We start from the raw sequence: 27,836 nt of genomic DNA, 5'->3' as shown, positions 1-27,836 counted from the left end.
GTAGAAAAGAATCTATTTTTGCTATAAACACAGTAATGTTTCCTTTGATCTCTCCAGTGCCTTGCCGAAGGATTTGTGATTAAGCAGAGAAACAAGAATATCCAACAAGAGAAGCCTGAAGCAGAGCTATGGATGAAGAGAGAGAATATTTACTGCATGTGTCTGCAGAGAGCACGGAGCGTGCTCATCTGTGTTGCTCAGCCGTGCTAAGCAATGTGTCAGAGGGATGAGCAGAGCATTGGGCCACATTCTGCTTTACTTTGCTATTTGCTATTCCAGTCTGTGTGGCCCAGCACCACGACTGTTGCTGTAGTCAGCCAGGGCTATGATCACTTATGTACCTGCTGGTGAAAATTGTCTCTAATAAAACCTTGCTTCTGCCTGATGCAATCAAGAACCTGTGTCTGAAACTTTGAACACCAGGTGCTGATCCATGAACAAGGGGCACCTAAACTGGTCAGGATCATCCTGCACTGGGAATAAAGATGCTTTGCCAGTGGGAGCCAGAGAATGGCCTTGCTGACCTGGCAGGTCTTGTCCAGCTCCTCCCTGTTGTCACAGCCTGAGGCAGGTGTTGCCCATTCCTGTGTGACACCTGCCCTGACCCCCATGGACCCGCAGGTCAGGCAGAGGCCTGTGTCCTTCTCACACAGCATTGGGCTAAAACACAGTTTTAGAAGAGTTTCCAAAGTCAGTGATGGAACATCTGGAGACAGTTTGCCTTGGTCCCAGTCTAGTGCTGACACATCTGGGCTGAGCCCTCTCATGCTCCATCTCCCAGCCTGGGGACTGTTGAGGATGAAATCTTGGTTCCCACAACTGATTCAGTTTCTGCTGACATGGCTTATTGTCCAACCTATCCCTTTCATTTTATAGGAATCTTCACATTGGGAAAAGGACTGGAGGCAAAAGGTTTATCTCCTCTCTTTTCACATAGTGACTGAGTCATTTACTGGTCATCCTCGGATTGCCAAGAGTTTCGACCTGAAAATCAGGAGTGGTTGAAAGATCATCTCTGTGTTAAACACACCTTGTCTGGGGAGCTGCAGAGGGCAGGGTGGGAGCTGAAAAAGTGCAGCTTAACAGAGAACAGAATGGAGAAAAAAGCCAGGTAGGGCTATTGAACACCCAGAGCCACCCAGTTGTCACAAGCAAGGCAGGTCACTCGATCACACTTGGCCTCGATCAGCAGCCATGTAGCTGGTGCTGAGCTGGTTTTGTCCTGGTGCTGACCTGCCAGAGCAGCCGTGGGCCACAGTGAGCTGGCAGAGTCACTCTGGTTTTAGAGAACTGGCAGTTCAAAGTATTATGATGGTGTTCTGAGGATTAACTTGTTAGTCCAGAATGCCAAGCAGTGGTGGTTTTAACTGTGGTGTGGCTGTTACAGAGTCACATTCACTTGTGGGATGACCCAGTAAAGCAAAACTCCTGGTTATTCCTTTTCCATCAAAGGCTGGAGGTTATGGAACAGCCAGACTCAGGGCAGGAAGAGAACAGGTACAAAGACAAAACCACTTCAGGACTGTACATACAGTATAGTGTGGCACACTTTTCGATTGCCAGTTCTTTTATAGAGACACCAATTTCTCTGATGATACAGAAATAGACTTAACATGGTAGCAAGTGCCTGAAGAAGCTCAACCACTAATATCTTGGAGAGCAGGTGAAAGGTGCCCTTCTGTTGTGAGAGGCCACAGAGAGATGTCTCAGTGATATTTCTTTATTTCATCTACCAGACACTAAGTTTAATACTATCCATGGGCAAGAGAAGGTAATGCAGCACTGGAACACCTGCAATGACTCAGAAGAGTGGCCAAAGGTATAAGTTTTTAAACCAGGACTAAATTAAGGCTTATTAGAAGTTCAGTTCCAGCCCTACAGGAAGTCCCAGACTTGATGCACAATTCTTTCAGTAGACAGGTTTGGCCAGTGCTTCACAAGAGATCAAAAGAGATACATATTTTGGCTCTAATGGCAAATTTCCTTGCGTTGGACTCCAATGGATATTCCAGTTGTTCTCAGAGCTCTGGCTGAGAAGTTGAAAAGCAGATCTTTCCCTTTCCATTCCCAGTGTCTCCTCCTGCCTTGTTCAGTGCAAAGACAGACAGTGAGATAACCCACTGCTGCCCTTTTTGGCCTCAATCCTTCCCAATCCATGACCAAATCCAAACCCATTTTAGAAACCTCTTGTTTCTAAAAATATAAAAACACTGCATGGAGACTCTTCCAGTTTCCAGTCTTCTGGAAACTCTTGGCTACCTATGGTATGTAAAAGCTTCCCAGTCTCTCCTGGCAGCCCCAGCAGATTCCCACCAGCTGTGGGCTGGTTCCTCCTCTTGCGAACTGCTACTGACATCTAGCTGCTCCTCCAGATTCTCTGGGCTCGCATCAAAGACCTTCCCACCCTTCTCACCACATCCAGCAGGTCTAAAGCATGCACTTTCACAAAGGAGCTGTCCTGAATTCCTGAGAGGTGAAAGAGACCTAATGACATGGCCAGAAAGACTCTAATGATCCAGAAATTATGAATATGCCTCTGGAAAGCCCTGGGAGGAACAGCCTCAGCTCTTGGGATGCTGTGATGTTGTTTGTGGACCTACAAGTTAGGATGAGTCTGGAAGGCAGTTCAGGAGAGGCAGGTTGTGATTAACAGTTCCCCAGCAGAAAACATCCTGGAAACACGTCATTTATTAAAGAGCTGCAAATTATGGAGCTGCAAATCTTGGAAACTACATTTCCATAAGATTTCCCTATTTCTTTGTGCTGATGAGACAGACCCAGGAAGCTTATGAGTTCAAGTAACTGAATGAAAACATGAGGGAAAGCTTAATTTAATTTTTTAAGGTCTCAGAACAATTACTTAATTTTGTCTCAGTTTAACTAGTGCCCTCATTTCCTGGAGATAAACAGGAAAAATACCAAGACAGAGGGAAGTGTGTGCAGAGAGAGGCTCCTGGGCACAGGTGGCTGCTGCAGGCACACAGAGGTGTGAGGGGCAGAGGGGACCGAGGTGTCTCGGAGCAGCAGGAGCATCCCTGGGGTGCAGACACCGTCCACTCCTACGGAGTACAAGTCATCCCGTGTTTCTGCCTGCACTACACTGATGTGCCCGTGTGATAACTGCAGAGCTGGGGAAGGAATGTGTGCTCACTCAGGAGAGATGCTTGCTGCAGACAGCTGTTGGGAAACTCCTGAGGAATCATCCGCAGACCAGGCGAAGCTTCCAGCGACGCAGCTTACAGCAGTTTCGGTTCGCTCCTGCCACCACACCCTGACTCCCAATTATGTTCTCCTGTCCTAGGAATGAAATCCAGCAATTCCTTCCTATACACAATAACTTTATTAGAGCTTTTACCTATTCTGAGCTTTGTTTCTGTGTGTTTTGGGCCAGAGGGAGGCCCGGTGCGTCAGACAGGGCAGGCTGACACACAGGCACCGTGTCGGGGTCCAGCTGCAGCTCTGCCAGCAGTGAGTGCTTTGTCTTGGAGTAAATCACGTTGGGAAGCCTCTCCACACCTGTCCCCAGCCTGCTGGAGATATCACTGCAATGCTTCTGCCTTTCATGGCATGGATAAGGAACATCCAAGGAGGCAAAGAAAAGGGGAGACATCTTTGTAACAGAAATAAGAGTAAGAGCAATAAAATGATGAGTAAATTCATGAATACTGGGACAATTCAGTCCTAAAGTAAATGGGATCATATACCTGCCCTAACAATAGCTATTCCAATCCACAATCCTGACACTGAGTGAGGATTTCAGCAAGAGTTTGAACTCACTTTTCCTGGTGAAGGAGATTTGGGGAATTTCTTACAAGGAACAGTTGGGTTCAGAAAGCCATGGAATGCCTTTCCCTTGCTCCATGGCCACTGGAAAAGGGGCTCCCTAGGGAGAAGGCCAGTGCTCTGGAGTGTCAGCAAAACATGACATGAAAAGAAGCGCAGCCTGAATTTTGATGACAAAAGTGTGAAAGGATACTTACTTTTTCTTTTCCTTGCTTAGTTAATATTTGGAAACATTACTGACAGAGAGCCTCTTGTTTGTACCAAATCCAGCTCCAGCCCAGGTAGAACTGCCCAGGGCAGTGACTGCTCTGCAGCTCTATCAGCAGTTCTGTCTTTATATGTCCCAGGACAGCTATCCCAAAGCTCTGTTTAAAATGCAGTATGTATTGACAGAGAAATTGGCCATAGGATGTTTCCACTCCCATCCACTGTTTCAAAACCACCCTTTCCCAGCAACAATTACAATCCATAATGAGGAGAAGTACAGAAATTATCTTTCACTGAACAACAGGAAATATTTAAAGCACTTTTACCTTCCCTTGCACTCTCCACATAATGAAACAAATCCTTTGTGAATTACTGGAGAGCCACAATCATGTATGAAGAACCTTTCATCCGTCTGCATTAAGAGATCCTTCCTTGGTCTCACTTGTCTTGCAGCAGAGTGTTTCAGATTTGTCATTTTGCCAGTGGAGAGATTTAAAGGTTAATCTCTGTGTCTCTGATCTTTCCAGAGTTCTTACATCATTCTTCATACATCATTCGAAAAGCAAACTTAGTATTTCTTCTTTCTTTTTCATCTTACATATTCCAACCTCAGCACCTTGCATGAAAACTGCTTATTCAACTCAAAATAAAATGAAAATAAATTAATGAGAGATAAAGAGCTCTTTGATGCAATAACCTTTAATGATTTCTTCCTGCTATGTAATTTAGGACAGTGTTTTTCCTGGCTTAATGCTGTAAGTTTGCATCATAAACAAAAAGCTGATGATTCATAAAACATTATTGCTAATGTATTTTTGAAATTAGCAAGAGACATGTAAAGTATCTTCCTTGTCTACCAGGCTTCTTGAAAGGAAACTTCCCTTTGAGAAATTATTCTTGGCACCAATGGCTGGAGTAGCCAGCCTTATGGGAAGAAGAAGCAGTGGTGACACCCACTGTGGAAGGTATAAATAGGGATCGGCGGCCACGGACAGCTCGCAGTCTGATTTCGTATCAAGCTGTGCATCTTGCTTTGGGCTTCTGCTTGCATTTCCAACCGCTGTCGCCATGAGTTGCAACATTAAGGAGACTATTACTGTATCTAGCAAAGGCAGGAGCAGTGGTGGCAGCTGTATCATTGGTGGTGGTGGTGGAGCACGGATTTCTTCCTATGGCATAGGCAGTGGCAGAGGTTTTTCTGGAAGGAGTTACTGCGGTGGAGTGAATTATGGAGGGGGACTGAGTGTTGGTAGCTTGGCTGGTGGGAGCTATGGAGGTGGCAACTGCTATGGCAATGGCCTTGGGTTTGGCCTTGGAGGTGGTGTGGTTGTTGGTGGTCTTGGTGGCGACTGCTTGCTTTCATCCTGCGATGAGAAGGTCACCATGCAGAACCTCAATGACCGCCTGGCTTCCTACCTGGACAAAGTGAAGTGCTTGGAGAAGGAGAATGCTGAGTTGGAGTGCAGGATCAGAGAGTGGTATGCAACACAGGGCCTCTCCTGCGAGCCCCGTGACTACAGCTGCTACTATAAAGAGATTGAAGATCTTCAGAACCAGGTAATCTCCCCTTGGGTTGTTCCTCCCCTTTTGAAAGCTTACTGCCGAATTTCTGGGTTGTTCCTCCGCTTTTGAAAGCATACTGCTGAATTTCTGGGTTGTTCCTCCTCTTTTGAAAGCACACTGCTGAATTTCTGGGTTGTTCCTCCCCTTTTGAAAGCATACTGCTGAATTTCTGGGTTGTTCCTCCCCTTTTGAAAGCATACTGCTGAATTTGTGTTTAGAACCTACTGCAGTTGTTGGAGGGAACTTTGGTGCTTCTGAATGTCTTTGCAAACAGAAATTTTGGCAAATTCCCCTATGATGTTGCTGAGTGTGGGGGCACATCAAGGATGGGTGCTGCGAGGTCATATGGGTGGGAGAACACTCTGAAAAAGAGAAAGGATGTTTTGGTACATTGTATTTGATTATACAACTGTAAATGTGATATTAGCAATGTACTCTGAGGAAACGTAGTGGTGTCAGCCCCACAGGAAAAGCAAAGCGAGCTATGGAATGATCAAAAACATATACATTGAATGCTTTATCAAATGAAACATTATAAAATCTGGGTGAGAAAAGCTGAGAATTGAAACTGATTGTCACAGTGGCACAAACAGCCTGATATTAGTAAGTCCACAATGAAAGTTATGGCTGATCCTAAGGCTTAAAGACACCTTCCCACCATCTTCCCTGAAGGTCCTTAAGTCTGAAGCCCAGAACATGCCAGCTTGAATGTCAGTTGAGATTTAGTATCTTAAGGAAGGTTCTTTAGGTTCATTTTTTGAAGCATCTTTAGAACTTGCCTTCAGATCTTGAAACTGGGAAGTCCCATCTCACAACTCTTTAATTCCCAGCTCTACGTGGTTTATCTCTTTTCTTCTGTGAGTAAAGGAGGCAAAGCCACCACCTTCAACTTCTCTGCTGAAGGGACAAAGTTACTTAAGTAAGAAGGTAACAGAAAAAGGGAATTGTGAAGAGTTGCTACCTAACTACAATGCAGAAAGACCTGTAGAGTAGAACAGGAGACGGGAGACATCTCTCATGGTTTGCTGTTTTCCAGATTGTCTGCGCAACCATTGATAACAACAAGATCATCCTGGACATTGATAACAGCAGGATGGCTGCTGACGACTTCCGTGTGAAGTGAGTGCCCCTCTGTGAACCTGCTGCCTCCCCCCTGCTCTGTTCCACCTCCCTGGGAGGCTCAGAGCACTAATTACAGAGACTCCAGACACGTCTCCCCACATCACTGCGGTAGGACAGGATGATGAAAGGCATTTTGCTCCTGGTCACCAGCCCTCCCTTAATTAGTGTTCTTGGGTAAAACATTTAGCAACGGCGTTTGTGGTGAGGCTGGGGACGGGCACCTCAGGGAGTGGCCCATTTTCGCCCCAGACCAATGCCGATGGGATCAACAAAGCAGAAATGCAGCTGAGTAAGTGATACCAAATATACAGTGAGCAGGAGCAGAGAAAAAACATGAGGAAGAAAAGCTTTTACATAACAGACAGGAAGTGGTGCAGAAATCCAAGGCATGGTGCATTCAGCTTGGACAGCAAAATGCAGGGCAAAGCATGGAGCTGGGAAAGGAGATCCTGTGGCACAGAGCCCATGTGGGACATCCCCATCCTGAATCTATGCTTTCTGACACAACCCAGGTACGAGACGGAGCTGGCCCTGCGCCAGAGCGTGGAGGCCGACATCAACGGGCTGCGCCAGGTGAGCACGGGTGGGCACGAGCTCACGCTGTGCAGGTCTGACCTGGAGGCACAGCGGGAGTCGCTGCGGGAGGAGCTCTGCTGCCTGAAGAAGAACCATGAGGAGGTAGGTCCTGCCCTAACCCTACGAGCACCAGGGCCCTGGCAGAAAACTTCGCCACTGTGGAATTTAAAAGATTATCCACTTTCAGGCCACAGCTTTCCCACCAAACTTTCTGGGCTCAGACCCCTCTGTCTCAGAAGGGAAGGGAGCTCTGGCAGGGGCAGTGCTGCTCCCGGGGCTGTGCTGACACTGGGAGTGCCAGAGGGTGGAAAGGTGCTGCTGACTCCAGTGGATGAAGAAAGAAATGAGCCAACAGATTTGCTGGGAAAACACTTGCACCATCCTCCAGTGCCTTTCACAGCCACAGCAGGGAAGAAAATCTTGCAGGGAGGGCAGTTCTTGGCCACTGAGTTTTGCTCTTCTGTGCTGCCTTCCAAAAGCCAGTATGATCTGATCTGGCATTTATTTCCAGGAGATGAATTGCCTGAGGAAACAGTCAACTGGAGACGTGAGTGTGGAGGTCAATGCCTGCCCTGGACCTGATCTCAGGCAAATCTTGGAGGATTTGAGATGCCAGTATGAAACACTGATAGCGCGCAACCGCAAGGAAGTCGAGGATTGGTACGAGTGCAAGGTAAGCGACACACTTATGCTGCAAACCAGACTGACACACACCCCCGGGCTCAGGAGCCTTTCAGAGACCAGACATGGAGACAATAACCAGTTCTTGCCTCTCAGCGAAGCCCGAGAGCAGCACTCATTATAGCCTGTGTTCCACAGGAGCCACAGGCCTGTCTGACCAGTTTGTTATGTCCCATCTGGAACAGCAGCATTTGCCACAAGGCCTTGTGGTGTGTTGTTGGAACAGAGATATCCCCCATTTGGATTAAAGAGATTTAATAGCCCATTAAAATGAACAAGCAGTGGAGCCGGTGGGAAACACCGTGTGCACAGGGAACCTGCCCTGCTCCCTGTTTCTTTTTGCTGAATGCTCACCATGTTCTGCTCCTGTAAAAGCAAGTTCAGTGTACCCAGATATCCCCTGAAGCTCTTTATGCCGGATTGGTGATTTCAGATTGAGGAGGTGAATCGGGAAGTTATTACAAGCGGTCAGGAAGTGGAGACGTGCAACAACCAGGTGACTGAACTGAGACGCCAACTGCAAACCCTGGAAATCGATCTCCAAGCCCAGCTCAGCCAGGTGGGTGGTGAGCTGACTCACAGCTCTGACTGGTTACTGCTGTGTTTCTTAGCATGAACAGCCAGACCTGCCAACCAGCACGAAGGTGGTGAATGGTTCACTTAGCATGAACAGCCAGACCTGCCAACCAGCACAAAGGTGGTGAATGGCTCGTTCATTTTTGGATTTGAAATAACAAACTGCAGGGTGACACTTAAATGATTGTTGGTTTTTTGCTTATCTTATCTTATCAGAGAAATAACTTGGAATCATCTCTGGCTGAAACAGAGTGCCAGTACAACACCCTTCTCGGTGAGCTACAGAACCAAATCACGTGCGTGGAGCAGCAGTTGGCTGAAATAAGAGCGGAAATTGAGTGCCAGAACCAAGAGTACAAGACCTTACTGGACGTCAAGTGCCGCCTGGAGCAGGAGATCCAGACCTACCGGTGCTTGTTGGAAGGAGGACAGCAGGACCTCATGTAAGTACCTCTCTAGAGGTACTTTATTCTAGAGAATAAATGAAAATATCAAGGATGTGTATTACAGACTGGGTATCCAACCCGATCTTTACTCCTTCTTAAGGCTTGCTCTGAGATGAAAAAGTTGCCTCATGAACAACTTCCTCATGATGAACATTCCAATCAGAACTAAATGTCAGTCCTTGGGATCTGCAAAGCAGAACACCAAATCTGCTGGTGACAATACTGTCACTCCTGGCATTATGTCAGCATTGGTGACAGTCCCTTTTTTACAGTGAGATGGGTGAGAACTGTCCTTGCCAAGGGGGAGGACAAATGCAAAGCCACTCTGAAAGTGAAAGAAAATATAATGTAAAATACTGTAACCCCCATAAAGGCCATAGTTTGAGACTCTGTCATGTAGTCAGCAGTGACGTGAAGTTCTAAAAGTCCCTATTTCTCTCACCAAATTTATCCCACTAGTCACGGAGGAGGAATCGGAACTGGTGGAGGGGTCATTAGGACGAGCCACACCTACACAACAACTTCAGCTGCCCACTGCCAGCCCCAGGTCCCGCCCTGCAAGACCGGAGACATACAAGGTAAGAGCTGTGTTTTCACAAAAGGAAAACTGGCTTTGTTCATTTCCTTGTGCACTAAGGCCAGGAGACAGCACATTCCTAGGACATGTCGCTGGCCTCCTCTCAGAGTCACTGTGCTACAGGGGGGATCTGTTACAGTGGTGGTGTCACTGAGAAATAGGTTTAAAGAGAGCTTGGACTGAACATGGAACATGAACATGCAGGAAGTAAACAGGAGACAAGAAGGAGAGGTAAAATGCAGAAGAGAAGGCCAGGGGAATAAGGCATAAAGGGAAGATCTGGAAGAAGAAGTAAAGAAGATGACAGCCAAAGCTTAGCAAAAGAATCTAGAAAGAGTGAAAAGAGTAAATCTATAGCTTTACAAGTGAAAATTCCCATTAAAGCAAATCATTTAGGGAACTTGTGGGGTTTCCTGAGTTGCTGCCAACTGCATCAGCTTAGCAGTGCATTCCAGAATCAAGGGCACCACATAGATCCGATTTCTGCTTTTTGAAGGATTTTACTTGTGTTTCAATCAAATAATGCTGCTGTGTTTTCTCTCCAGTGACCTGCAGGAGAATTTGTGATTAAGGAGGAACGGACTGGAAGGTGACAGGGAAACCCACAGACAACCCAGGAACACTCCGTGTTCACTGCACCCTCTGTGCAGAGAAAGTAGAAGTAACTCAGCGATGCTTGGCCACGTAGCTAAAGGGGGTGTCAGGAGCCACCTCCTCTGTTCTGCTCTTCTGTTCTGCAATGCTGTAACCTCTAGAAGTTACCTGAGTTAGTCAGGTCACTTATGTACCTGCTGGTGAAAAATGTCTCTAATAAAACTTTGCTTCTGCCTGATGCAATCAAGAACCTGTGTCTGAAACTGAGTTCCTTTTGAACACCAGGTGCTGATCCATGAACAAGGGGCACCTAAACTGGTCAGGATCATCCTGTACTGGGAACAAAGCTGCTTTGCCAGTGGGAGGCAGAGAATGGCCTCGCTGACCTGGCAGGTCTTGTCCAGCTCTTCCCTGTTGTCACAGCCTGAGGCAGGTGTTGCCCATTCCTGTGTGACACAGGAGGAGTCAGACAGGCCAGCAGAGCTGGAACTCGTCAGTGAAAGAACAGTGACAGAAATTGCCGTGCCAAGGCTCAGGCAGGTGTGTATCCACACACAGGTACCACCTTAGCAGCCACCTCTGGTGCACATCTCCAGCTTCTCTCCAGATGTGTCAGGTGTTAAACTGGGAGATGTGGTGGTGCTGGGGAGCATGATGTCTGTCACACACGTCTCAGCAGGCGTCTCCTGGCCCCACCTGTCTCCCGGACTAGTGCAGTGTGAGCATGTCCGAGTGGTGCTGCCCCTCGGCAGAACGAATCCCACCTCCTCTGTGTCAAACCACTGCCTGGGGGGGACCCTGGGGGCACAGTGCCCCTTCTCCTGGGTGCCTGTCAGCAGAGCAGCAGGTGCTGAGATGGCAAATGTTCTCAGCAACCTCCTCTGCTCTTCAGATAGCCAAGGCGTGGTTGGACATCCACAGCTGTGCAGACACCCACAGGATGGGAAGAGCTGATGGCCTGGAGGCCGTTTTTGTACCTTATGTGACACGACACAAAGAATTCTCACACCTAAACACGTGTGAAATCTTTTGGACACCTTTGCCGAGAAATTAAAAAATATTTGAAACATAAAAGCAAATTCATTTCCCCAAGCCCCGCTCCTGACTGTGCCACACGCGTGCATAAGAGCATTTCTGCCGCTGCTCTGGCCGGTTTCTGCGCCGCAATAAGCCGGGAGCCGGGACGGGGCAAAGGGAGGGCGGAGTTTTGGCTGTGAGGAAGCGGAGAAGGGACAACAGTGATCCCTGGCGGCCGGGACGCGGCGGGGACGGGCGCTCCCGGAGCGGCCGCGCCGGGACCAGAGATGCTGATCCCGACAGCGGGGAGGAACTGGGGGTCCTTGCCGGCAACACCGCACCATCGTGGGGACGGGCCAGGGTCACCTCCTGATCTTCCCAGACTCGAATTTCTCCCTGCAGCTGCCCAAACCCTTGAACAAAGCCCCGGAGCTGCTGCTCGCTCCTCCCAGCAGAACAGCGTGAATCAGATCCTCCGGGAGCGAGAGGCAGATGCTCATCGAAACTAAAATCCTGGGAATTTGGCACCTGAGTTTTCACCTTCTGCTCCATCGGCACTGCCCCTCTTGTACCACAGACTGAAATAGCTACCTGAAGCACCTGTGAAAATACTTACACTGGGTTGGGTTTGGTTGTTTTTCCCAGAGGAAAGAGAAATTTAAAATACTGTCCTGGGTTTGTTTTGTTTCATTTTATTTTGTTTTTTCCAGAGGACAGAGACATTGAACATGCCTGAGAATACAGGGCAAAACTGGCCAATCCAAAACCTGTCCAGTCTGAACCGAGTCTGAAGCACAGGTTTGCCATTAGCACTGTATTTCTGTATTTAAAGTCACATTAAAATTTGGAATAATTAGCTGAAATAAAGCTGGAATAATTAATAATCCTGACTGACATGCAAATGCTTCTTGTGCTGAAGAACAAGGAAATGGAGAAAGTGCCTGGGAAATCTTGGCACTTCCCAGCTCTCCCCATAAGGTGTCAGCTGTTCCCAGCTGGCAGAGCCAAAGGGAACGCTGACCTGTCAGTGTCCTGGTCCCGAGCCCCCGTCCTGGCCCCGGCCTGTCCGGTCCCTGCTCTGCCCCAGATGTGCAAACACCGCGTTACCGGAGACCGAAGTCTGAGATTCTGCCAAAAGCGGGATTCACATTTTCCTAAGAAGCTCAGAGACACTAAGTTTGTGGATGCGCTAATCCTGACGGTCTAAGTGGAAGTAGTTGCTGTTAGCCTATCCAACAGAAGTACAATAATACGTGATTAAAATAAGATTATATAAAAATGCATTGATCCAGTCTGCAGCAATTTCAGCCGGGTCCAGCCCTTGCCCAGCCCTTGCCCTGCAGTGGGGTGGGCAGCGCTCCCTCTGTGCCCCCGAGCCCTGTGCCCACCGAGCCCTGTGCCCACCTAGCCGAGGGATCCCGACACATTCTGCCTTCCACCACACGGGATTATTTGGAGATGCAGGAGCTGAATGATCCCCGGCCCTGGGCTGCTCTCTAGAGGGCACTCGGCTCCCACCGAGCTGCCGAAGGGCGCCCGCGGCAGAGGCGAGCGGCAAAGCCGGAGCTGGGGGCTTGGCTCATCCCCTCCCAGCAGAGGCAGCCGGGCGAAGTGGTGTCTGCGGGATGTACTGGGGACACCCCAGTGCCGCAGAACACGGAACGCGCTACCAGCCCCGGCATCCTGCTCCAGCTCCACCGGTATTTAATGGTCACACTCGTAGTGAGGCTGACATGACCCGGTTCTGTGCGTGACTGTTCAGGGATGGTGCAGGTGTCCCCCTGCCTCCCACAGACCCCAGATGTTCTCCGGTGTGGGGGTGCGTGGGATGGACGCCAGGCTGAAACTCGCTCACCTATCTGCTAATACCTGTTTGTTTTCCAAGCGGCACTGGAATGTTTTGCATTGTGTTGCTAGGTGGGAGCACAGTGAAACCCAGGGTGGCCTCAGGGGCTGTAAATGTGCTGTAATGACCCTTTCCTAATGAGGGTCCTGCCAATGGAGCAGCAGTTGAGACCCCAGAGAGTCAGCTGGGCCAGGAGCTGTTTAGAGCCACAATGAAGCAGTTCCAAACCAAAGGGTTTGTGCTCTGAAAGTCTCTTATGGCTCTGACTCACCTAATTACTGCTCCTATCACAACCACCATCGCTCTGTTGGGTGGTGGAGCTTTTGAAGGTGCTCTTTAATGTTTCATCACTACTCGGCTCTGCAATAGCGAATGAGTAACAGATCAGGTAGAATGCAGCCAGGAATTATGCTTTTTCCTGAAGGAAGGATGTTTGCTGGATTGGACACTCTTGACTGCCCTTCCCTGGAGGGTAGCAGGTCACCTGCCCATGCCGAGTCCAGCTCTAACTGACCAGTGGGTGAACATGCTGCATTAGGACCATTTGACACAACAGGGACAGATTGCAGGGATATTCCCTGTGACCACACACCTTGGGGTGTGGGTGGACGCCAAGATTACACCCTGTCTTGCAGAACAGCGCAGGAGAGGCGGGGTCTTACTCTCTCACTTCAAAACAGATATTTTAAAACCCTTCACTTAAAAAAAGCCTGAATAGTTTTTGGCATAAAGGAGTCAGAATCATTTAGGTTGGAAAATCCCTCTGAGATCCTCAAGTCAAGCCCTTCACACAGCACTGCCAAAGCCACCACTTGCAGGTGATTTTCACAGAATATCAGTGAGATCTAAAACCATACTGTATGTTCTGGGTTGTGGGAACGAACCCAAGCACACTGGTGAGGAGCCCCATGCCTGGATGTCGTGGTTTGAATGAGGCACCATCTTTTGACAGAATTATTTCTAATTACAAAAATACAGGTATAGAAAATCACACTTTTCACTGGAAACTGTTGGAACTGACAACATTTCAACCTCAAATATTTCTGGATGGAACTGCTGCCAGGCACCCACAGCTGTGCCTAGTGGGGAGAGAAAAAAAAGATTCCAAACACATTGTGCCCTCACTACAGAGTGAACAATTAGGAATTGTTGGGTAGAAATGACTTTTTGCTTAGAACTCTCAGTAAAGGCCACTATTAAAACAATAAATATGATTGAGCTCCAATATGTTACAACTGATCTAAATCAGATTTTCAGTTTTCAAACATCTAGCTTTTTATTGGATAAGAAAAAAATCCTCATCATTTAAATTTTAATGGAGAAAAGAACAGTTTCATGCTAAGTGTCAGGCAGCTGAATCTCACTGGAAGAAGGAGCAGAGTACAAACAAGAATGATGTTCACCTTCCAACACAGTCACACCGCACGGCCTGGCTTTCTTTTCTACTATGGAGAAATCCTATGGGGTTATCCAGTGTTAATAAAACTACCTGATGATCATATAATGGGAGTTAGTTTATAACATATAATTACGATAATGAGTCATATTCCCCAGGTAGATATTTCATAGTTTTTCTCTGTGTAGCAACGTACAAGAATTGAGTTTTCCTGACAAGACCTGACCAGAAGTAGGAAGGATGGAAAAGGATCCCAGTGAAGCACCAAAAATGCGGACAATAGTCCAGTTGTGACCCCACAAATGTGCTCAGCAGCCTTGGTGGTTTCTCCCAAACACATCAGTGGGGACGGTGTGGATGTGGAGCTGGGAAAGGTGGTGCAGGGGGGTTAAAAGGAGCCGGTGTGTGCTCACCCACACCCCCAGCCTGAGCTATGCCCCAGCCCCTTTCTGCTGCCACACTCCCAAAGGAAAAGGGCTTCATTCTCCCGCAGCCTCTGCTTCAGTCAGCACACATCTGGGTTGTGCAGAGCACACAGGAACCCTGCCACTGAAATGCTGAGTGAATTCCTGCCCATCCTGGGACAATTCCTGCCAGCGCTGGGTGAGCCGTTCAGGCTTAAATAGTCCACCCTCCTCTTTGGGCAGGAGCTCTAACAGTTTCATCACAGGAAAAGGGAGAGGCCTCATTGCAAACAACTGTGGTGCCACCTGCCTCCAAGACATCTTTCTCCTCCTCCTCCTCGTCCTTCTCCCTCCCCCAGTCTGGCTCTGCCCAGGTTTTGGCTCTGCTGCAGTGAGCAGCACCAGCCCCAGATTCTGTGACGTTTCACTGTCCCATTTCACAGGTACCCCTGCAGATCCTTCCAGTTCCTGCAGAGTTGATTGCAATCGCTTTTATATGAAAGTTTCCCAGCCCTCCAGCTGCACTTCAGCAGCATCTCTGGATTTTGCTGGAAACATCATCTAAGATCACACAGGAAGTTCAGTGTGTTGCAAGGGCCTGGACAATACTATGAGACATAACTGCAGACAAAATTACCACCTCATAAACTTCATAAAAGCTTCCACCTTACAGCAGCTCTGAAATAAAACATTCCTTTCAGGAACCAGTTGTTCTATAACTTCTATCTCTGATCCTGGCCAGGATTTCCAGACACGATGAATCTGTCAGGCTTCTTCAGTTTTAAGGAGCTAAGTTTCATTCTTGAAGTATGTTGCCTGCTCAAATTCTAGGGAAAAAATGGCATTAAATCTCTTTTTCATGTATTAAAAATGAAGCTATGAAGTTGCACACAAGCATCCTCACTGAAATTCAAACCATCAAAAAATGTTCTTTTGTTAAGGGAAGACAGGAAGGTTGGTCTTCCTAAAAGGAATGACTGATACAAAAGACGCAATAAACATCTTTGCAGGAAAAAAAAACCAAAACAAACCAACAAAACCCTTCTGCAGAATTATTCAGAACAAGATACATTTGTTTCCATGTCCCTGTATCAGGGGTGTCAGCAGCTGAAAGCAACAGTTAAATGGGACATAACCCAGCTGCTTCTTGAGCCAAAGTAGCTGAAAGTATAGAAGAGAATTTCATTCATTTAGGGAGAAAAGGATTTCTCACTGGAGAAAATTGTCCCCCAGACTCCACCAAGAGTTGTAGTGAACCATTTAAATTCCTACAATGCAGGGAGGCCTTGCTCCCTCAGATGTTTCAGAGATGAAGTGGAGCAGCAGGTGGAATGTGAGACGTCCTCTGCGTGGGCCAGGGTGTGCTGGGAGGGGCCTGTACCAAAAGCTGTTTCCATAAACAGCTGCTGTAACAAACAAAACTTAATTAGCAACAACCACCATCACAAAGGCTAAGTGAGAAAACAATAATATCCCAAATCAATACAGGAAATTGGGTATCACACAAGTTCCAATTCTACAAGGTGCGACAGGTAACAGACTGGGATTTGCTAAGGATCACGGGCCCGGGCAGGAGGAAAGGGGTGAGAGGTACCCAGGGCAGAAATGTCACAGTCTGAGGCTCAGGGTGCTGTGAGGACTCCCAGGGCAGATGTGCAGCTGAACTATCCACTGCATTGAGCAAAGACCTTAATCTTAAAAGATCCTAAAAGAAGAAAATGGAAGATACAAATATTTCCTACTTTTGTTCATGCTGTGTCTGTGAATGGAAAACAAATCTGAAGAAAAAATGCTATTTTGATGTAGTTTATTGACTTAATCCAAACCAGAAACTTTACCTTTCTCCTCCAGGTATTGTATTTGTGCTGCATAGAGAAAACATCTTGATAAAATTCTGAATTCCCATCAGGAACATGACCAATGACACTCCCAGGCACGTCAGGAGAGACCAGCCCCAAGCCACAAAGCTTTCCCAGGTCTTTCAACCATCCTGTACCTGCAACAACCTGCCACACTTCCTTCCTTCAGCCTGACACAGAGCAGTTCTGTAGTTGTTGTAATACCATTTTTCATAATTAATTTGTTATTTATAAAACACAATTACAGAGGTGTGATTGAAATAATGGCCGACACGTGATATTTCCCATTGTTCACTGAGTTTTTATGAGATACTATAAAGAAGTCAGAGTGGTTCTGTGTACCTACAACATGCATCCTGCAATAGGCTTTCTAAAGGCATAAAGCAATAAAGGACTAAAAATAAGGAGCATACAGTATAGGATAACCATAAACCTATGAAAATATCAGTTAGCTATAAAAAAATTAGCCAGAATTCCTGACAAATATCTGAGCATTAGAAGAGAGACAGGAACATCCATTGCTGTTCTGTATTGTGGCAGTGTGTTGTTGTGCTGAGAGGGATGTGATCAGGATGAGGTGAGTGGGATGAGTTTGTTTCGGGTGACTGTAAGCCAGTGCACCAGATCTCAACAGAGATCTCCCTAATTCAGAGCCACCCAACAGAAATTACATGTTTTGTGTTAATAAACAAATGGTCACAAACACTTAGAGGAAGGGTTAAGCTTCCTGACACTGCCAACATCTCCCTTTGGCAAATTAGAGCTTGCAACTGCCCATGGAAAGCAGGTACTCCCTTCCACGGCGACACCCACTGTCTAAGGTATAAATGCTGAGGAGGCCAGCTGGAACTTGGAGCTATGATTCCAGAACAACTGTAAGACCAGCTTTGAGTTTTCAGCTGAGTTATTTCCTGCTGCCACTATGAGTTGCAGCTCCAAGCAGCCCCTGAAAAGCTGCCTGCGAGGGAGCAGCGGTGGAGGGGGTGAAGGGAGCAGCTCGCATTCCTCGGCCTCCTCAAGGACAATTACTTCCAGGACGAGTGGTGGTGGCAGGTTTTCTGGCAGCAGTTGTGGTGGAGGAAGCTCCCGGAGCAGCTGTAGTGGGGGAAGTGGTGGTTATGGCAGGCGCAGTAGCTACGGAGGAGGAATGAGCAGCAGCAGCTGTGGAGGAAGACTGGGTGGTGGATGCTATGGAGGGGGAATGGGCCACAGCAGCATGGGAACGGGCTTCAGGTCAGGTGGGAGCGGCTTTGGGGGAAGGTTTGGAGGGGGCTTTGGTGGAGGTGGTGCTGGTTTCAGTAGTGGCAGCTTTGGCAGTGGTGGCTTTTATGGAGGGAATGTAGGAATTCTCTCCAACGACGAGAAGCTGACCATGCAGAGCCTTAATGAACGCCTGGCTTCCTACATGGAGACAGTCAGGAACTTGGAAAAGGAAAATGCTCAGCTTGAACAGTTAATCAGGGAATGGTACCAGAAGCAAGGCCCTATTGGCCCAAAGGACTACAGCCACTATTACGAAAAAATTGAAGAACTTCAAAAACAGGTAGGATGTTCTTTGCCAGAAGAAGTTTAAGCATTGACAGACCGAGAGGTTCAGGGAATGTTTTCCTAACATGTTGTTTCTCTTCTAGATTCTGATTGCAGCTGTGGAAACCCACAAGGTACTTTTGGACCTAGATAATACAAAGATGACTGCAGAAGACTTTAGAATAAAGTAAATATATATTGCTCTTTTCTGGGCACTGACTTCCTTCCTCCTGCTTTCCTGAACTTAGTTTCATAGATTCATTCCATAAACAAATATCAATCCACGGGGACTTGGCTTCCTCCTGCTTCTGTGGCAGCACAACTGAAATAATTTGTGAAACTTCAAAATTTTTAATTTCTAGAGTGATCTTTGACAGAAATGCTGCCTATGGCTACAGAGCCAGAGCTTTAAAAAGTTTTATTTTTAAGAATATAAAAATTGGGATTTTCTGCCACTAAAATCAGGTTAACCAGATAGATGGAACCCGTACAAAGTTGCAGTAGAAAGAGATGAAAGAGCACATAACATATTTAATATTAAAAATTGATATTAATATTAAAATTTACATTTATTTATTATAAAGAATAATAACTTTATATTATTAAGTAATATAAATTATTAAATGTCAAGTACTGGCTGATGATTTCCTGATTGTTGAGAGATGCTCTGAAGTACAGACACAAGACTGATACTGGAATAGGTGAACTTTTCCATAAATAATGTTAGGAGGAGGGGGACTGAGGTGCCAGGAGCAGGGCTGACCTCTCTGCACTGTCCCTGGCGCAGGTACGAGATGGAGAGCGGGCTCCGGCAGAACGTGGAGAGTGACCTCAACAGCCTGCGGCCCTTGCTGGATAACCTGACCTTGACCAAGTCCGACCTGGAAATGCAGTTTGAGTCTCTGAAGGAGGAGATCATCGACCTCAAGAAGAACCACGAGGAGGTAAGAGCCAGCTCCTTGAAACGCACACTGGAGATGTGGGAAGGTGACATCCTGTGCTCAAAACACCAACCAAGGGGCAGGGCCAGGCTGTGCCACGGTGCCCCTGAGCTCAGCCCCCTCAACAAGCAATGACTGGAAAGGCAAGGCCAAATAATTGCAACACAATCCCCCCGAATATAGATATAGATGTATATATGTCGTTGAAAGGCTCCATTTGTGTTCACTGTCCTTGGGCCTGGATTTTCTCTACAGGAAATGAAACTGCTGCAATCCCAGTCCAATGGGGATGTGAATGTGAAGATGAATGCTGCCCCAGGAGAGGATCTGCTGAAAAAACTGAATGAGATGAGGCAAGAATACGAAGCTATTATTCAGAAAAACCGTGCAGAGGTTGAAAAGTGGTACGAAGGCAAGGTAAATGGTGACAGCTCTTGGTAAGAACTTCCTGTAGAGGAATGACACAACATCCATTGCTTTTATGAAATAATGGTAGAGTCCCTTTGGTCAAAATGAAGTAAATCACAAATGGGCTTGAATTGTTCTGGCAGAGCCACACAAGCAAGTTTAACAGCCCCATTCTACCAGTGGCCCTTCTGCAAATTGTTGTGTTCCAGATGGTTCCATGATAAACTGCCATGTTGGCACTGTAAGTAAAACTCAGAAACTCCAATTCTGTACATTAATTTTTCAGATGGAGGAAGTGAGTCAACAAGTCCACTCAAGTAGCCAGGAAATGGAGGCAAGCAACCAACAGATCTCTGTGCTCAGACGTGAATTTCAGAGCCTGGAAATTGAGCTGCAGTCGCAGATCAGTCTGGTAGGTAACAACTGCTCCTGATCCCTGATTTGCAAAGAACTCAGGAGCTTCTGCGATGCCAGGAGGTCAGCTGTGACATTCAGTGAGGATCCTTGGCGCATCCGACAGCACGTGGGATTTTTCTCATGTTGGGCACAAGAATGATCTAATCCTGCCACATTCCCATAAACACTGCATTTTGTTTTCCCTTTGCAGGTGGACTCTCTGCAATCCAACCTGGAAGACACGGAACGTCGCTATAACATGCAGCTGCAGCAGATCCAGGGCATGATCGGGCCCTTGGAGGAGGAGCTGGCCAGCATCCGCTGCGAGATGGAGAGCCAGAACGAGGAGTACAAGATGCTCCTGGGCATCAAGACTCGCCTGGAGCAGGAGATCCAGCAGTACCGGGTGCTGCTGGAGGAGGGGCAGCAGGGCATTAGGTACAGACATCATTTAATTAACTTTTCATCGATGCAATCAGGAAAAGAGGATAGCAGCAAAATTTGTCTTAGGGACTGGTGCAAGTGATTAATCATCAACATATTTACTACAAACACAAGAATTAACATGGAATCTAAATCTTAGCTGGCAGCACAAAAAGCTGTACTTCTACAAAATTATTTAGAATTGCAGTTTGCCATTTCTTCCCCTAAGTACCATCCAGAAGTGCCATTATTTGGAAAAATGAAAGGTAAGAAAGAAATGACACACCCCTTCCTCCTTACAGCACTTCACAGGGAGGAGCTGGCAGTGGATCTTCAGGAGGAGGAGGTCATGGAGGAAGTAGTGGAGGAGGAAGCTGTTGGTCCTCAGGTGGAGGAAGCAGTGGAGGAAAAACTGGAGGATCCTATGGAAGATCTTCCTCTTCTGAAAGTGGAGGAGGAGGGAGTGGAGGAAGAACAGGAGGAACCTGTGGTAAAACTTCAGGTGGAGGAGGTGGCAGTGGTGGAGGAGGAGGGGGTAAATCCTGCCTCTCCCGCTCTTCATCTTCCCAGTCCCAGCCTGGCAACTCTTGTGAAAGCCCAGGTAAAAATGGAATTAAAAAATACATCCTGCCATTCAAGATTCTCTCTGAATAGCAGGAAAGGATATAGCAACTTCCTTCCAGGAAATATTTTTGCTATTTTTTTCCCCAATCTTGTTTTAAGGTTACTCTGACATTTGTTCTTAGACAGTGACAAATCAACATGAGCAGCATGAAGGATGGCATGAAGGGTTGTGTCAGAGGATGGGTGAAAAGAGGAAATGGAGGGGGAAAAGGGAAAACAGTGACAAATCCAAAGTATGCAAGGAACTAGGGAAGTCAGAGGTTAGAAATGTGACTGGCATCAAGCAGGGGTTGGTTAAAGCAGGGTAGAATAGTTGGAACACTCCAGATATTTAAAATATAATGGGCATTGGCTGCAAAATACTGAAGTAGCAAAAGATGGAGAGTGACCAAAAGGTCTGATCCATCTGATTTCCTGGCTGTGGTTCCAGGAGGTGCTGAAAACATGAAGCTCTGCCTGGAAGGAAACAAAACACTGGAGAGGGGGGCAACCATGGAGGAAGTGTCTGAAGCCATAAAACACATGAGAATGGGTAAGGCTCCAGGTCCTAGCAGCACCTCAGACAAAAGCCTGAAAACGGAGCAGGAAGATGTAATTTTCAGAAAGGTTCAATTCCACTTTTGATTTTTTATGAAAAGATGGAAAACGGTCCTGCTCTGAGGTTTCCATTTATTTCTTATAATGACCAGGTTCAGTCAGGCTCTGTCCCAAACACAGTTTCCATTGCAGACTGACAGTCAAGACATGAGAGCTGGCTCTTGCCCAAAGGGCCTGAAGCCATCAGTGCAGACAGCAGAACACTGCACAGACACTCCTGATGCTGAAAACAAGGCAGTGAATTCAGGAGGATTTTGTTTCACAGAAGATTATTTGGTAAAATTTGGTGTCAATGAGCTCTAGTTTTTAAAAGCCTCCTCCACAGACATTGCAAACTCCTCTGTAAAAATTTACTCCTCTGATCAAACATCCCCTCTGCCCTGCAACACTCCAACATATATTAATGCTTAGTAGGGAGGATTAAAATGTATTATGTGCCATCGATCTTTAACTTATAAAAATCTGCTGTAAATATCTGTACACACATAAATGCAGATTCCAAGTTCATCTGTATTTGGTTTGTACTGCTGCAGCCACTCTAAATTTAAAGTGATTTGCACTCCCATGGCTGAGAACAGAACCAGACCAATGTAGTTAATTAGTAAATCTGCACACACACCGTACAAACTCAGGTCCAACACTGTCTGGACCTTTCCAGAAGGCTGGGAACAGCCCTGGTGCACTGAGAACTGCACAGGCGATACTTACAGAGTAACATAAGGTTTCAAATGCTGAATTCTTCAAAGAAATTCTTGCTTTCCTCCATCTTTCAACAGGGAGTTTTAGAAAGGTTGAGGAGTGATCAGCAAGACCAGCATCTTCCACTGCACCGCCTCCCAGTGAGGCCTTTGGACCAAGCAAGACTCTACTGAGCACGGCTGAACACACCCTGCCATGAGCAGGAGCGAACACTTGGCCAACTTACTCAACACTGCTCACTCCAGGGGCTCATCAGAGCTCTCTGGATGTCCTGTCTGCTTCTTCCATCTGTTTCTCTTCCGAATCACTGTTACCTGAGTTAATCTCTACCGTGATTGGTGTTCCTGTGGAATAAATAATAAATCTTTGCTTCTCTCTGATGCAACCAGAAATCTATGTCTGGTCCAAGTCCCTTTAACAGAGATTTTTGTTTGAATCAGTTACAAATATCAAGCCCTCCCTGTGGAATACACAATGACGTGTCAGATTACCCGTAAAACCCACAGTTTTCAGTGACATATTCACCATTTAAGACTCACTGGGCGAAACTTTGCAGTCTGCACTGCCAGGAGCAATGCTCTACTGGTCCCTGTGATATGGAAACTCAGTCAAAACCCTTCTGCTATTGACTTCTATCAGGGACAAGAGGGTGGGTTTAAGGAACTGACTATTCCCTATAAAACCTCTTTAAAATATTAGCTCTGTTGGGAATTTCACTTGAAAATAACCCAGAAGGTTTCTCACACGACACCTGCTCACAGACACATCCTTCTTCCTGTGCGCTTCTCCCCTCACCTGCTTAAGCCCCAACAGAACTATTACTCTATGATTACTTCTCTCAGTTTTACAACCACGACGTTTGTTTTTTCCCTCTGAGGAAGGCATCACCCATGGGAGAATGTTGGGAAACACAGACTGAGTGGGAGACCGTGGGAATGGGAATCCTAAACTCCTGAGTTCCAGGCAGATGTGTGCCAGTGATTCACAGTGTTGCCTTATGCTGGGCTCTCAGCCACGAATTAATATTGGAAAACAAACAAAAAAAATCTAATTTTTTTTCCCTGACCAGTGTCTCTCTGGGGGCTGGAGGAACCAGCTCACCTGCATGAAGGACTCCTGCACACACAAGCACGTGCTGAAACACCTGGCCTGACACCACAGCAATGGTGGTGATTGTTTGCCTGGACACCCCGAACTCCCACCTGTTGCAAAATCACCTTCTTCATTTTTAACCCCTTGCAGTACCGCATCACACTTGTCTCTGTTTTGCTACCTGTCCCCTGAGCCTACTTTCTCCAACTGCTCTGCTCATTTTCCAGTTCTGGCAGGTGGTGACAGCTATTTCTCAGACCTGTCTGTTCAGGGTACTCAACTAGCAGCCCAAATTAAGGAATACTCCCAATCCAGGAGCCCTGCTTCTCATACCTCCCCTAGGGAGCCTGCCAGATTAACCTCAAAAACGTTCCTGCTCAGTGCCTGCTTCCTGGCTGTCCCAGGGTGATTCACAGGCCATCACCTGGCCTTTGGCCTCACAGTGACACCCAGGAGGCTGTTGGGGTGGTTGGATACCATTTACTTGAAGGAGCAGCCTGTCCATACTGGAATTCGCTGCTCTGTGCCACTGTGGTAGCTCTGGGCACCACTGGCACCTCTTACTCCGGTTCTTCTTTCCAAAAATATAACTTACTTTTAGTATTTTACTGCTGGTTATCTAATTCTCAGGCATCTCTGCATTTAACCTTGCAGAAGAAATTCCCCTGAATCGACCCCTGGTGGAGCAAAGCAGAAACTGGAATTTGGAGCGTGGCAAGGGCAGTGAGGCAGTTGAGGGGCTGAGAACCCAGCACTGAGCACAGACACGTACGAGGATGCAGCATGTTGCAATACTCAGCACAGTTCTGCTGCTGATTTAAATGCTTATTTTGATATGTTATAATAAGTAACAATTTCTGAGCCATGAGGATAAATAATATAATACTACTACTACTACTACTTTTGCTACTCAGCATTGATTGTACTGTCTTCTTCCTTACCTCACATCTGTGGCTTTCTTATCAAGGTGTTCTTATAATGTTTATACACTTAATGAGTTTCCATCTACAATGTAAATCAGCTTCCTAATATGGTTTATTGCATGTTATGGTATATGACAAAATAAATACAAACCACCAATAAACTCACAAAATCCCCTTCTTAATCATGGCATAAGCACTCATTACAGACAAAAAGCAGACTAAAATTAGATGGTTTCTTACCAGACCTAGGAAGAAAATGCCAGTTTGAGGAGTCTTTCCTTTTTAAATTTTGCATTACAAGATCTGCACCTGGGTTATCACTGGCACTTGCTTACTGAGACAACAGACTTACATGGAGGAACAGAGCTAGAAAACCCAAACCATTGCAAAGCAGGAATAAGAAATACAACTATTGTAGTGTCAGGTGTCAAAGCTCAGGGCAGGCTCAAAGTGGGGCAGCAGCAATACTGAGGAGTGAGGAGAACTTTGCACTTTTTATTTGCATGCATTTCATTAGTCATTAATCAGCATAATAAGCTTTAATTTTATGAGCACAAAGTGTTGCAATTCAGATACTTATCTGGTATTCCTATTAGTGCTCTGAGAAGGCAGTTGCGGTACGTGTTGGAACAAGTCCTTCAGAGCAACCTTAGGCAAAACCTCATGTGCATACACTCCTGCATGTTTGGCTTCAGAGCTCCCAAGCAATCCATGTGTCCATTTGAAGGCACAGATGTAATTTCCAAATTGCCCGTGTGTATATTGTGCTGATGTCTCTTTTGTTGAACATTCATTGTCATCCCTGTTAATTGCCAAATGCTACCCAGGCCATCTTAATGGGCTGCAGAATGAGTAGAGCAAGTATGTCATGTCACTGCGCTGGGGGGAAAAGGCAGAGCCCCCCTGGGCTGTCCCCAAGCGTGCAAATCCTCCACAGAGCTCAGCCCAGTAGGACATTCCTCCCTGGGCCACGCTGCAAGGGAGGTGCCACAGCAGATGCCATGGATGTCCTCCTTCCCCACCCCACATGAGCTGCAGCAACAGAATGTGCCACACCAGTGCTTCCACAGGCAGGCCGGGATCCCAGCCTCCATGTGCCATCTCACAGGACACTGCACTGACCAGAGCCATGCAGCTCCGAGGGGCTCTGAGGCTGCACAGTCCAAACGGACCAAGGCACCCAAACCCCAGAGAGAGGCAGGAACCTTGGCAGGTGTTCTGACCATGCCCTCCAGCTGTTCTGTTTTGGTACCAACAAAAAGAATTATTCCAATCTAATTGCCTTCACCCTGGAGGAGACAGGGGAAATGACAGTGGGACCACTGTGATTGTGGCTCAGAAAGTGCTAGAAATGCTGACAGCTGACAGGAGGGAATTAGCAGCCTGCCAAGTGCCCCCAGCTGTGGGGCACTCACACGCTGACCCACAGCTCTCACAGCTACATGGCAAAGCCCATGTGTGCATTTTTAGGATCTGAGGAACAGCTGCTCTTCCCATTAGCCTCCTTGCATGGAAGGCTCAGGTTATTCTGCACAAAAGGTTGTGCTGGAAGAGTGCTGGAGGTGTTAAACTTCACAGGTGAACCCACTGCTGCCTTAGGAGTCCTTGATTACTTTGCTGGCTCTAACCTAAATTTATTCGGAAATGACTGATTTCACTAGAACAGTCTGAGCTGAAGCATTTTGAGGAGTGAACACCATCTCCAAGGTGAAAATAGACCCTCTCCTCTTACAAAAATTTCTGGTAAGAGTGATGGGAAGAGGTCATTAAATAGATTAAAAGCATAAACTCTAGCAGTTGCCTGAGGCATCAGAATGACACTGAATTAAGGAGAAATGTTCCAGTTTTTCAGCACATAGACACAAAAGTGAGAACACATTTTCTCCAGGTCTGTTTGGAACGCAGCAGCTCCAGCCTGTTGGAAAAGTCTCTCAGTTTTGCAGCATGGGCTGCTCCCAGGGTTTGTCATCACTCTGGTGATTGGGAGACACTTCTTTGATACTGATCACAGAGGCCTGATTGAAAGGAAAACAATAACAGGGAGAGAGTGAAGGAACGCTGGCTGGGCTGAACCGTGGCGTGCTGAGCCGGAGCAGAAGTCAGAACATTCTGGCACTCTGCAGGCTGGGCAGTGCTGGTGGCTGGAGTAATAAAGGTCCTTACCCTGCTCCCATTGGGAAACAGCAATGTTATATAAGGTATGGATGCTGCATCAACACAGAAACATTAATGATTCAAATGTGCATCATATATGGGAAAGAGACAAAGTCCTAAAGCTGACGGTTCCTTTTTAGGTAATTCCCTAAGTTCACATCATCCATATAATACATTAGAGAAAAGCATCAGAGAACAAAAATCTTTAAAGGCTCTTTTAATGAGCTCAGAAATGAAAAATTCATCCTGTCCACAGAACAGATCTTCTCTGGCTTACAAGTATTTGCAGTCAGTTATTTAATAATCAAAAAATTTTTAAAAAGTCAGCCAGGAGGGAATTCAGTGTGTGCAACTTAACAGGAGGATGAAGTATTTATAGTTCACCTGTATTTTTCAGGCACTTCAGTGTCCTGCTCCAAAGAGACACACAGTGACTGTGACAGAAACCAAACATCTCAAGGGCAGTTCTCAGCTGCAGGAATACATATAAATAGATATAAATAGATATAAATAGATTTTTTAAAAATATATATATAATAAATATATATAAAATACATAAAAATTATTTATAAAATAATTTTTTTTTTTTCCAAGCCTGCAATAAGACTTGCTCTTATCAGAAGAACTCTCCAGTATGGACAAATCCCTGCAGTGAACAGCTACACATGGAAAAAGACACCAATAAATAAAATAGGAAACCCTGTGGGTTCTCAGAAAATACAGAAACAGATTAAGAGATTATTTTGGCAATTTTTTACTCTTCCTTTAATCATTCCAGGGAATTTTGTGTTCACTATCACTAACAAACCCACAAATCTTCTAGCTCAGCTATGAAAAGCATCTCTAAGGAATATCCCTGGAATCACTGATGGGAATTTGGACATGATAATCAATTTTACTCACCGCAGCAGAGTTTGTGACAAAGAGCCTCACTGACCAAAGCAACGTTACCCAAACCCAGAGGCAAAACAGCACAAAAAAAGAAAAAACATTTTGCCTATAGCAAACTCCATCTTTCTGCAGCAATAACAGACTGCACTAAAGCCCAGAAACTGTTTATGCTGCTGAGGTGTCACTACCAGCCTCCAGCTGAGAATCAGGAGAAATTATTCCATCACCAAAGTGCTTGGAATCTTTCATCATCTTTCAGCCATTGAGAGATCAAATAGCAAGATAAAATCGGGAGGTTTTGAAAGCGATTGTGTAAGCAGCAATAGAGCAATGCTGCCACAGGCATGGCACAAAGGCCAGGACAATGGATGTGGTCAGAAAATGCTAAATAATCCTGAATTTACAATCAATATCCCACCAAAGTGGCCTTTGGAAAGCAAGGACTCTGCTGCATTGACATCTCCAAGAGGTCTTGGCTGGGACAAGGAGAGCAGAGCACAAATGGAGTTCTTCA

The 27,836-nt window shown here is 46.4% G+C and overlaps 3 protein-coding genes and 1 long non-coding RNA gene across 6 annotated transcripts in view; 3 read left to right on the top strand and 1 right to left on the bottom strand.

The window, feature by feature from the left end:
• The window catches only part of LOC103619073 (keratin, type I cytoskeletal 19), a 25,376-nt gene extending 24,982 nt beyond the window's left edge, over positions 1–394 (top strand). For both annotated transcript variants that reach the window (XM_017738394.1, XM_008637592.2), the window contains one exon: positions 58–394. In XM_017738394.1, coding sequence (XP_017593883.1) covers positions 58–83 — 26 coding nt within the window. In that variant the 3' untranslated portion in view covers positions 84–394. The remainder of the gene's footprint in view (positions 1–57) is intronic.
• A 4,548-nt stretch (positions 395–4,942) lies between these two features.
• On the top strand, positions 4,943–10,375 carry LOC103619176 (keratin, type I cytoskeletal 13). Its single transcript, XM_008637702.2, has 8 exons — positions 4,943–5,547; positions 6,590–6,672; positions 7,188–7,353; positions 7,763–7,924; positions 8,366–8,491; positions 8,725–8,951; positions 9,414–9,532; positions 10,077–10,375. The coding sequence occupies exons 1-8, from the start codon at positions 5,059–5,061 to the stop codon at positions 10,100–10,102; spliced, it is 1,398 nt and encodes a 465-aa protein (XP_008635924.1). The 5' UTR covers positions 4,943–5,058; the 3' UTR covers positions 10,103–10,375.
• Positions 10,376–17,486: 7,111 nt separating this feature from the next.
• On the top strand, positions 17,487–22,650 carry LOC103624215 (keratin, type I cytoskeletal 9). Of its 2 annotated transcripts, XM_017737908.1 has the most exons (9): positions 17,487–18,190; positions 18,279–18,361; positions 18,962–19,118; positions 19,371–19,532; positions 19,810–19,935; positions 20,131–20,357; positions 20,645–20,943; positions 21,397–21,498; positions 22,340–22,650. In XM_017737908.1, exons 1-9 carry the CDS (start codon positions 17,570–17,572, stop codon positions 22,363–22,365), a joined length of 1,803 nt encoding a protein of 600 aa, XP_017593397.1. In that variant the 5' UTR covers positions 17,487–17,569; the 3' UTR covers positions 22,366–22,650. The 2 variants fall into 2 exon arrangements, with proteins under 2 accessions (XP_017593397.1, XP_017593449.1); XM_017737960.1 differs by lacking the exon at positions 21,397–21,498.
• LOC108447649 lies at positions 22,541–27,739 on the bottom strand. The gene is made up of 2 exons (XR_001863323.1): positions 27,335–27,739; positions 22,541–26,292 (listed from the first exon to the last, which is right to left on the bottom strand). It is a non-coding gene; the product is annotated as an uncharacterized LOC108447649 (long non-coding RNA).
• Positions 27,740–27,836: the final 97 nt, after the last annotated feature.

Source organism: Corvus brachyrhynchos, unplaced genomic scaffold (genome assembly GCF_000691975.1).
Source record: "Corvus brachyrhynchos isolate BGI_N302 unplaced genomic scaffold, ASM69197v1 scaffold30, whole genome shotgun sequence".
In the NCBI taxonomy this organism is placed as follows: Eukaryota; Metazoa; Chordata; class Aves; order Passeriformes; family Corvidae; genus Corvus; species Corvus brachyrhynchos.
Note: the sequence above shows the minus strand (reverse complement) of the source record. Positions and strands in the feature narration are given on the sequence as shown.

Coding starts and splice junctions, on each gene's coding strand:
- LOC103619176 (XM_008637702.2), top strand. CDS start 5,059: ATGAGTTGCAACATTAAGGAGACTATTACTGTATCTAGCAAAGGCAGG. Junction 6,673..7,187: donor GCTGACGACTTCCGTGTGAA/GTGAGTGCCCCT, acceptor GACACAACCCAG/GTACGAGACGGAGCTGGCCC. Junction 8,952..9,413: donor GGAGGACAGCAGGACCTCAT/GTAAGTACCTCT, acceptor TTATCCCACTAG/TCACGGAGGAGGAATCGGAA.
- LOC103624215 (XM_017737908.1), top strand. CDS start 17,570: ATGAGTTGCAGCTCCAAGCAGCCCCTGAAAAGCTGCCTGCGAGGGAGC. Junction 18,362..18,961: donor GCAGAAGACTTTAGAATAAA/GTAAATATATAT, acceptor TCCCTGGCGCAG/GTACGAGATGGAGAGCGGGC. Junction 21,499..22,339: donor CATAAAACACATGAGAATGG/GTAAGGCTCCAG, acceptor ATCTTTCAACAG/GGAGTTTTAGAAAGGTTGAG.